This window comes from Daucus carota, chromosome 9 (assembly GCF_001625215.2).
Source record: "Daucus carota subsp. sativus chromosome 9, DH1 v3.0, whole genome shotgun sequence".
Lineage (NCBI taxonomy): Eukaryota > Viridiplantae > Streptophyta > Magnoliopsida > Apiales > Apiaceae > Daucus > Daucus carota.
This window is the reverse complement of record NC_030389.2, coordinates 11,942,303-11,953,491: the sequence shown is the minus strand read 5'-3', so window position 1 is coordinate 11,953,491 and position 11,189 is coordinate 11,942,303. Positions and strand designations below refer to the sequence as shown.

At 32.6% G+C, this 11,189-nt stretch overlaps 1 protein-coding gene across 1 annotated transcript; it reads left to right on the top strand.

Moving 5' to 3' along the window:
• The first annotated feature begins 2,705 nt into the window (after window positions 1–2,705).
• LOC108202373 (F-box protein FBW2) lies at window positions 2,706–6,224 on the top strand. The gene is made up of 2 exons (XM_017370752.2): window positions 2,706–3,362; window positions 5,457–6,224. Exons 1-2 carry the CDS (start codon window positions 3,037–3,039, stop codon window positions 5,929–5,931), a joined length of 801 nt encoding a protein of 266 aa, XP_017226241.1. The 5' UTR covers window positions 2,706–3,036; the 3' UTR covers window positions 5,932–6,224.
• The last annotated feature ends 4,965 nt before the right edge of the window (window positions 6,225–11,189 follow it).

Sequence of the window (11,189 nt, the reverse complement as noted above, 5' to 3'; positions counted from 1 at the left end):
ACGAAAGTGAAGTATCCAGATGTAGAGCGTCTATCAATCTTATCACCAGCCCAGTCTGCATCCGTGTATCCAACAACATTTAATGCATCATCTTTTCCAAAAAGTAAACCCTTTCCTAGAGCCTTTTTCCGATATTTTAAAAAGCGAAAAACAGCATCCATGTGTTGTTCACTTAGACAATGCATGAACTGACTAACAACACTTACAGCATAAGAAATATTCGGTCTCGTATGTGATAGATAAATTAATCTTCCCACAAGACGTTGATATCTCTCTTTATTAGTAGGAACTTGGTTAGGGAGCAGAGCTAATCCATGATTCATCTCTACTGGTGTTTCCGTTGGTTTACAATCCAACATTCGGGTTTCAACGAGTAAATGGAGAACATTCTTTGTGAAAATTTTATCCCTTTCTTCGACCTTGCAACTTCAATACCTTGAATATTTTAATTCTCCCAGATCCTTCATTTCAAATCCCTTTGAGAGATACATTTTCAAATCAACTATCTCTCTAGGATAATCTCCTGTGAGGATTATGTCATCAACATATACAATCAGAGTTGTAATTCTGCCATCTTTGTGTTTGATAAATAATGTATGGTCAGAATTACTTTGTCTGTATCCAAAGATTTTCATAAATTTTGAAAACCTTTTAAACCAAACTCTTGTAGACTATTTTAAATCATACAGTGATTTTCTCAACTTACAAACCTTACTAATGTCTCTCGGATTATGTTTCACACCTGGAGGCATATCCATATACACTTCTTCTTTAAATTCTTCGTTGAGAAATGCATTCAACACATCAAGCTGGTACAACGGCCAATCTTTATTGGCTGCAATCAGAATTAATATTCGAATGGTATTATTTTTTGTCACGGGTGCAAAGGTCTCCCCATAATCAATTCCTAACGTTGTGTATATCCCTTAGCAACCAATCTCTCCTTGTATCTGTCAATGGTTCCATCCGTAATAACCTTCACATTAAACACGCAACAACATCCAACAGTCTTCTTTCCGATAGGCTTTTGTACTATTTCCTATGTAGCATTCTTTCGAAGAAATTGTAGTTCTTCATTCATTGCTGCTTTCCAGTTGGGATTCTTTAATGCTTCTTGCACACTATTAGGAATAGATACTGTAGATAATTGATTAATAGCAAGTGCATGGGTATTAGATAGCCTATGGTTGGATATAAAGTTAGCTATAGCATATTTGGATTGAGCTTTTGTGTCAGGCTCATATTGTTTTTTAGGAATTCCCATGATGGCTCTTAGTGATTTTCTAGGCTCAAAACTTTCAAAATTAGAAGACTTATTCGAGATTATAGGTACCAATGGAGGATCATTAAGAGCAAGATCTTCAATTTCTGGTGTAGAGTGAGGGGAAACTTCTGGATGAGTTTAAAGCATATCATGATCGGTTGCTTCAGTTTCATGAGACAAACCATCAATCGTTGTTGAAATATTTCCGGATGCTTCGGAAGTATCAAATTGTTTCTTCCGAACTTTCCAATTCATCGAAGACGTCTGTACATGTAACATGAAAAATATTCCCTTCATTATTACTCTCCCCCTGTAGTGAAGACCAAGAAATCTCTTCCCTGTAGTATGGCTCCGATTCATGGAAGGAAACATCAAGAGATATATACATTCTCTTGGTGAGTGGGTCATAACATCTGTACCACTTTTGATGTTCTGCATATCCGACAAAAATATATTTATTTGCTCGAGGATCCAGCTTGCTTCGTTCAAATTTTGGGATGTGTACATAAACAATACATCCAAATACTCGAGGTTCAAGATTAGGAAGAGAAGGAAATGACCAAAATGAACAAAGTTTTTCATGTGGATTCTTGAAGTCAATTACTCGTGAAGGAGTACGATTGAGAACATAGGCTACAGATTTCACTACCTTACCCCAATAGCAGCGAGGTACGTTCATGCCAAACAAGGAGCCACGAACAACTTCTGACAATTGTCTATTCTTTCGTTCACCTAGACCATTTTGTTGCGGAGTATAGGAATTTGAGGTTTGATGACGAATTCCATTAGATTGGCATAACATAGACATTTGATCATTTACAAATTCTCCACCATTATTAGATTGAAACACTCTAATAGACTGTTTGTACTGTGTCGTCACCAATTTTTAAAAATCACTAAACCTTCCAAAGACCTCACTCTTGTTTCTCAATAATGATACCTGTGTCATGCGAGTGCAATCGTCAATAAAAGTCACATAGTACTTAGCTCCAGAAAAAGAAGTAACTTTTGTAGGACCCCAAACGTGTGAATGAATTTCATAAAAGGAACCGGACATCTATTATTAATTGTAGAATATGAAAGTCGATGTCTCTTTGCTAGTAGTTCACAAATATTACAACAAAATTCTGAATCATTAACTGAGGTTTCTGACGTTTCGTTCTCAATATCAGATCCTCCCATTTAGATGATAAGTATGTTTTGAATTTTTTGAGATTGAGATGAAAAGTAGGGATTCAAAGATTTGGCTATGAAGAACATGTTTAGAAGTGTAAAAGCTCTGATACCATGTTGAAAGTAAGAAGCAGTTTTGTTTCTACTTTTCTGCTCATTTCATTGAAACCACAAAAGAGATTTATACATACTTGAATATCGTATCCTAGAAGATAACTACTACGCTTCTCTTACAAGACTCTTGTCTCATAAGATATAATGACAGGGGATTATATTTATTATTTACATTATGTCACACTCAAACATCATACTTTCATTTGAAACTACAGACACGGATCAGAAACCTTGATTGGCTACTGTATTCCTCCGAGGAAAAGATACAGTCGATCAATTGCAATATATTTCGGTAAACGTGTCTTTCACTAAATCTCGCTGCAACCCAAATCAACACATCTGAATCAAAAGCATGACTAGCCAAAACAATCCATCACTTAATTCTTTACATTTTTTCTCAACTCTGAAATGACACATGCACCAAACCTCTTTAAGTAAACCAAGAGTCTCTTCAACTCTTCAAAATCTACTAGACCCATTTGAAAATGAGTTGGAGGGTATGTGAAAACGATGAGTATGAGCAAGGAGAGTGGGAGAAGCTTCCAGAAGAGTTGTTGGTGATGGTGGTGGAGAAGATTCCGGTGGATGAGATGATGAGGGTGGTGCCTCTGGTGTGCAAGGCCTGGTGGGCTGTGCTTTCCGGGCCTCACTGCTGGAAAAACATCGATCTTTTGGACTGGAGTGTAACAAAGAAGAGGTCTAAACAAGTGGATGTGGCTGTGAAGAAGCTGGTGCGGTATAGCAAGTCCAGTTTTCAGATGCTTTCAACGTTTCGACTCGGTAGTGCTGGCTTTGCTTTTGCTGCTAATCGGTATGTTTCTATATAAATGTAGCATGTTAATTGTAAAAACTTGGTTTGTTTCTCTGTATGTATGTGCATGTGCCTAAAGCATATGGTTTTTTTGAGAAATGGCATGAATGCATGGGTTTATTTCTTTAATTTAAGCATGGGTGTAATTTTGCATTTTATTTGGGTTTATTAGGTTTAGTTGTACATTTTTGTGTTTGGAGTCTTTAGCTTAAAATTTTAATTTGAAGTATACTGAGGTTGGAGTTAGTGTCAGTAGTTGATGTACTACAATGTGGATACTTCAGTTCATGGTATGGAGATTTTTTGACTCTGCCCTACTTCATACCAAACTCTTTGTCGCCTGATATAGACATTGGGCACACAAGGATTAGTCGATTTTGATTGCAACTTTAGCGTAAGAATAAAATTCGGTTTAAATGACTAAGTTTGGTAGATATTCTCGTGTTTGATTGCATGTTTAGCGTAAAGAACCAAGTTCGGTTGAAATGACCAAGTTTGGTAGATATTCCCGTGATATGAGCTGCAATGTTGAAATTCTGGTAAAAAATGCTTCAGTTTTCCGGATTCTGATTTCTTATGTTTGTTTAGTTAGGGAGATTAGTGAAAACATTTTCTGCGAACTAAGAAAGATTTAATAAGTGATAGCAGAACTAAAACCTTAATGAAGATTTAAGGTAACAAAAATGAAAAAAAAATTGTGCGCTTGTCTAGTTGATCTTCTCTGTTAGTTTTTGTGCTTTCGTATATGCTTGGTTTTATTTAAAGGAAATATTAGGAGTAGCCAGTCAAATTTCTTCGGGAGCTCCTAGGACCTGTCCTGTTTAGATCTTAAAGAACTAAGCTTGCAATTTTTGTGGCTGTTCAATAATTTACTCTGTCTGGTCTATGCACTATTTTTCTGTCAGCATATCTCAGTCAATACTGGGACAAACTCTTCACTGGAATTCTGAAACATAGTACTAGAAATGAAAGCATTATCAAGATTCAAGATCATTCTTTCTCAATATATTTCTGTCTTTATAGTTTATATGGTTTTTAACCGCAGTTGCTTTTAAGAATCTAGAATAATAAGTGATTAGCAAATTAGGTGTGTTGTTCCACTAGTAATGCACCATATCTCATCAGAACCAGAACTCACACAAGCATGGGCTTAGGTACTACTAGGAAAGCTGGCACCTGGGAAGGGTTTGTGTTGCACCACTTTACAAAGTGGTATATAACAAAAATACCGAACAATCCAGTATGGTTGTTTTAAAGTTCCACGTCCACACAGATAGTGATACAAAAAGCAAGTTATATTGTGATACAGTCACCCTAAAACCTTTTTGGATATAAGTTAATGTGAGATTCTTCGCTTGATTATAAACTATTCTGGAAAACAACAGGTTGATTACGAACCACTTCATACAATTAGACATTTATATATGGTCGCATTTTCTCTTCTGCACAGAATGTAATAACTTAATAGGGACAAACTATCTAAGTTCATTGGATGTTAAGTACAAGGTTTCTGAGTTGAGTGGCAAAACATACCAGATTGACAACTGATTTACTAGCTTAAGGATAACATAAGTTTATCTCACATATAGACTTCTAGCCTTAAAGATGTACTCCCCTGATCTTGGTAATATGAAGTCGAGGACTTAAATCCCATGTTAGCAGGGCAACGGTGTCCAATTCAATCAACTTATCCTTTAATTTTATTTTAAAGTGTGTATAAAACTAAGTAGAGTTATATAACTCAATTAGTCTGTTTTTATAACTCAATTAGTCTGTTTTTTCTACTATCATCTCAATACACTATTATTTTCCTGACGACGCGAATATTATTAATGTATTCTGTTACCCCTTTGCAAACAATTTGCAAACATGACAAGGGAGCTTAAAGTCATGCTTTTGAAATATAAGATAACTTTTACAAGTAAATACAGGAAAATGCAAAGATATGCATACATGGTTACAGCATAAAAGTTTTCATTCATCTTCCCGCAGAGAAACTATTTTCTTAATGTTGCATGCAATAATATGGCGCATATTATCCTGGGATATGCAAGTTATAGTAATAACTTTTTTGTTTCTTTTTGTTGCCTCAAGTGCCAAATGTCTCAAGATCCTAATTATGCGTGGAAGTAATGTAACTGACCAGATGGTGATAAGGCATGCAGTGTCGCTTAGCAATCTAACACACCTGGATGTTAGCTTTTGCTTGAACATCTCAAGCAAAGGGCTGGAAGCTTTTGGAAAGCATTGCAAATCTTTGATTCAGTTGAAAAGAGACATGGCACCACCATCTCTTGGAATGTCGATTCAAGAGGAAGCTTCAATGGTAGATGAATCCGAAGCAATGGTGATAGCCAATACAATGTCAAAGCTGGAACATCTAGAAATTACTTATGGTCGCTTTACTAATCGTGGCATCAACTCTGTACTTGATAAATGTAAGGCACTTTCTCATCTCGACATCTATGGTTGCTGGGGTGTGTGGCCTGATGAAGCTCTTGAAAAGAAATGTGAAGAGTTAGCTTTCTTTTTGAGCTCCTGGGGCGACGATGACATTGAAAGCCAGTAATCTTCTGACAGTGATGAATCCGAAAATTTATAGACTTCAGAGTGGTGGTCTACTTGCTGTTGGATATTCCGCATCATGATATTTTGAACTTTTATTCTTTTGCTGCATTCTTGAAAATCAATGGAAAATGAAGCTATATATGGTTGCCAATTTCATTAGACTTGAACTAGGGCTGCTTGCTGCAGGGTATTCTGAATCATCATCTGTCAAAATATATTCATACATTTGCTGAATTTTTTGACCCTATAGATGCTCAGTGTATTTATGGCTTGCCACAAACCATATTCTCAATAAAGATAACAAAATATGAACTGACAGTTTAATTTGATTAAGGATGGTTATATCTCAAGTGTAGAACAATTTAACGGGGTACGAGTAGTTTCTGCATTTCCTTGACCACCTTAGGGCAAAAATTGTCAAGTTGTGAAACAATATACTTCATGTGCTTGCTAAATACCCACACATAGCTGTTAAAAATTAAAATCCAAATTTACTCATTTTTTACATATTTTCTCGATCTCTGTGTCCAGGCCCAATATAATTAGATGGGACGGAGGAGTATCAATCAGGATTTTATAACATAACGATTATTAATGGAACAGAATTATGTCCCAATAAAACCAAACATTATAAATTTTAAAACCAAAATAATATAACTTACCAATTAATTTTATAAAATTTCTATTAATAAATATAACGAGCCGACAGAGCTTTTGTATGGATCTAAACATAAAATAAAAAATAAGGTAAATTTTTTTTTTATTATTTCTCTATTATTTATTACTCAAAAGACATATATATTGATCAAAACTTTATAACATAATAATTACTCATGAAAAAAAATTACATCTTAATAAAATTAAATATTTGAATTTTTAAAATAGAAACAATTGTACTTACGAATTAACTCTGTCCAATGGGTGTGTTTGTATTCAAAAAAGCAGAAGCTGCTTCCAGCTTCTACTTTGACCCGTTTTTAGAAAAACATAGAAGCATTTTTAAGAATTTTAGAGTCTGTTTGTTTCGCAGAAGCAGAGCTGCTTCTAGTTTCTACTTCTCTCTTAACCCGTTTGTGTAAAACTTAGAATGCTAACTTCTCTGTCACAGCTTCTATTTTTTCCAAACACCTTATTAACTTATTTACCTTTTACTTCGACTCAACTTCTTTAGTTTAAGCAAGAAGTCACTTCTTTTAAACCAACTCAAAGTCCCAAACGGCCCCTATTCACTCTCAGAGTTTTTGTTCTTTTCCAAACATTTTATTAATTTATTTACTTCTCATTTATAATCCATTTTTTTATTTTAAACATAAAATTACTTTTTTTTGAAACATCTCCAAGCGGCCCCAATATCTCTGCCGTCCTGACAATTTATACAATTTATATAGAGCAATGCTTTATATGTGAAGCTTGCAGAATGCAGGGATCCTGCTTTGAACCTCCTGGAAAGAGTTGTTGTAGCCCAATACCCAGTCGTTTTGGGTCATATTCATAGTCTGTGGCCCAATATCAAAAAGGAAGGTACTCATAAATGGGGTTTGCTTTCCTGTTTCCTAACAGAGAAACTCATGGGCCAAAGTCAAAGACAAATTCTGAAATTGATATTGGTCCATGCTCTGCATTTTTTTTCTATGTTACTCCAATGTTCCACCCAATGATATACATTTGTGTGAATATGTAGAAATAAATATGAAAAATAAATAAATTAAAAAAATGGGTAAAATAGTAGGATTCTTTTATATTTAATAATAAATTTGTCATAGTGGAGAAAAGTAGTGGGTGTAATAGTGTTTATATTATTATAGAATGTTGATAGTGGAAACAAATAGTAGGTGTAATGTGAAATAGTGTTTTATATTATTAAAAGTTATTATTTTTGGAATGTATATGATTGATGGACCATAAAAAAAAGAAATGTGTAGAAATGAATGAGACAAAGGGAGTAAAGTTTATCGAGGCATATCTTTTGAAAGATATTTTTTATGAAAATAGTTTTTCTCAAAAATATAATTCTTAAAAATTCTTTAAACAAAACATATTTTCATGAAAAATCTATGTCAAGAATTTTTTTGAGAAAGACCTTTCTCAAGATTCGTGGGAAATATGTTCCAAACTTTTTTTGAGGCTAAAATTCGTCGAATTTTTTTATGGGACATGTGAAAAAATTTCCTTAGGAGACCTCCCATCTTCTCACCCACCATTGTGTTGGGGCGAAGGGCAGAAGAAAATGATCAAGTCAAATCCCGTTACGCCTAGAGGTCATAAGGAAGCACAAGTAGAGCTGACAATTGTTTCGTTTGGTGTAATTTCGTGTTTCGTACACTTGAATGTGAAATTCATATCATTCTGTTATTAAGTTTGTGTACTTAATTCAAAATTCGTATCCGTTTCGAAATGTTTTATATTTTTCGTGTATATTATATATAAACATATCAATATAATTTTAATCAAAAAATAATTTTAAAATATATTTTCTTGTATAATTTTACTAAAGATAAATGATATATTTATACTTGCATACGATTTTCTACAAATTTATTAACTAGCATAAAAGCCCGTGCGAGGCATGTGGCTCTAATTTTTGTTGTGTTTTAAATAATATTCGTGTGTCATCATATTATTTCGAGCATAACTATTACGTCTTATTTTTTAACAGAATATGTAAATATGAAATGTAACATTTGCAATCTAATAGCATTGATAGTAATAATATGTACTATATTTAAAAAAAAATTATGGATCAAAAACAACATTTGAACTGATTTTTCTATATTCAAATTCGTTAGGATATACAGGCCACTACCATATTATCTACATGTTCAAAATTATATTCGAAATTAATTCTAAAACTTTTAGAATTTAAATATATTATACCTCATTAAAATGATCTATAATTTATTGTTGAAAATTATTAAATTATTTCATCCAATATGAAAACTTGTTCTTGATATATGAATTACGATATCCTAAATCATGATTAGATGAAGATGCGTGGTCCGCGTTGATTTATATTTATTTCTCTTTTATTGAACGTACGTTTGTGTAATAGTTATAAATGATATATGATGGACAGACCATCAACACATTCTTTTTTTTTATCATATGTTGCACAAACCTTGTATAAATAATAATTGAAACATATATTGTATGTAAAAGACCCTACCTTACTTTATTATAAAAGCATCAATTGAACTACTAACCTTATAATTATACCCGAAAAATTCTGACAAGTTTGATGTGGCTTACCCTTTTAATTTTCATATCAATTATATAGTACTTCAATGTCTTATATATATTTTTTTGTTAATTTAAAATATTAGATGACTATTACTTTGATACCGCGTGTTTCAATATTGTCTTGTTATAAAATATTGAGTTTTTATCATTAGTTTTCTGAGCTTGTTGATTAAGACTTTTAATGATTTTTCATGTGATTGTTATAAACCAGATCTCAAATAGCAAAAATTGAGTAGATATATGAAGTTCATAAAAATAAGAAAGATTTAGTTTAATTAGTCGTATAGTTACTTTTTTAGCTTTGTGCAAACTCACATTTTTAAAATATTTTGATATTCTTATTTCTTAGGGGTGAGCAATGTAGCATATCATGTTCAATTGTTAAAGATCAAATCAGGTGTTCAATATTCTGGATTATGGAAAACTAATCTTGTTCTATTCCCGTTTAATCAGATATTAGTTTCACCTTATCGCGTCGGATTATCCATTTCAGAATTAATTATATTTTATAAGTTTAATTTGTAAATGATTAATTAATTTAATTATAGTTTGAATCATTTTATTTAACTCGTATGTTATACATTGATGGATGACATATTAAAATTATAGTTTTAAGACTTTAATACATATATAACTTATTTCTCTGTGTTATTTTATTTTAAGCAAGTAAAATTTATAACTCAATTCTTTTTAGTAGGTCTCGTAAACACGTTTTATTATTATTTGGTTGACTTTTGATTAACAACATAGAAATTCCCAAAATTCATCAAAGACGTATTTTCTCCATAATTCATGAAATCTTGTGTTCTTTGCAACAGATAATAGAAGGAAATGAGTTAGGCTAAACCTCTAAATGCTTTTCCTTATTTTATATATCATAATAAGTTGACTGCTCTAACTTGAACATAAATTATACAAACTTGACTGAAAATGATTTATCGGCACAACAAAAGGTCAAAACAGTTAAACAATTGTATGCATTAATAGAAGAAGGCACAATTTTGATAATGCACCAAGAGCAATAATGTGTTTAGAAGTACACTTAAAGAATCAAAACAAAGACTAAAGAAACCAATATAGTGCTTGAAGATACTAACCCTTTGTAGGAGCCTGAGATACTAATTGTGATGTATTTATTGCTTGTGATCCATTCTGAAGCAGAGCAGCAGAATCTTGTAGTTTCAAAGAGGCCTCCTATGTTCAAATGAGCATAAACTTCTATTACACAATGCACATATAGACACTTGATGCTTTGCCTTAAGCCAAAAACATGCAAAACCAAACTCATCAGAGAGGAAAAAGAAAATGTTGAGTCGATTTTCCAAAGTAAAATCTTATAATTTTTTCTCATTAATTTTTTAAGCTTGTTGATTAAGACTTTTAATGATTTGCCATGTAATTGTTATAAACCAAATCTCAAAATGATTTTCTGCAATTTCAAATAGCAAAAAAAGAGTAGATATGAGTTAGGCCCTATGAACTTCATAAAAGCATGAAATCTTTAGTTTAATTAGTCGTGTGGTTACTTTTTTAGCTTTGTGCAAACTCACAATTTTTAAATATTTTGATACCCGCATTTTCTTAGGGGTGAGCAATTTAACATATCATGTTCAAGGTTAGTGATATTTGCACACCCTAAATTGATTGTTGCACACCCTTTAGTGATCATTTGACCAAAATAACCTCTCTTTTTCATTTTAGCCTTTACTTGTTAAGGTACGAGAGTAGGGATGACAGAGACATGGAAGTACTATATAATTGATATGAAAATTAAAAGGGTAAGTCACATCAAACGTGTAGGAATTTTTTGGGTAAAATAAAATAAGGTATGAGTCTTTTTACATACAACATATGTTTCAATTTCTATTTTTACAAAGTGTGTGCAACATATGCTAAAACAAATGTGTTGATGATCATCATGTATCACTTAACTATTACACAAACGTACGTTCAAAAAAGAAGAAATAAATGTAAAACAAGGCGGATCACACATCTTCATCTAATCATGATTTAGGATATCGT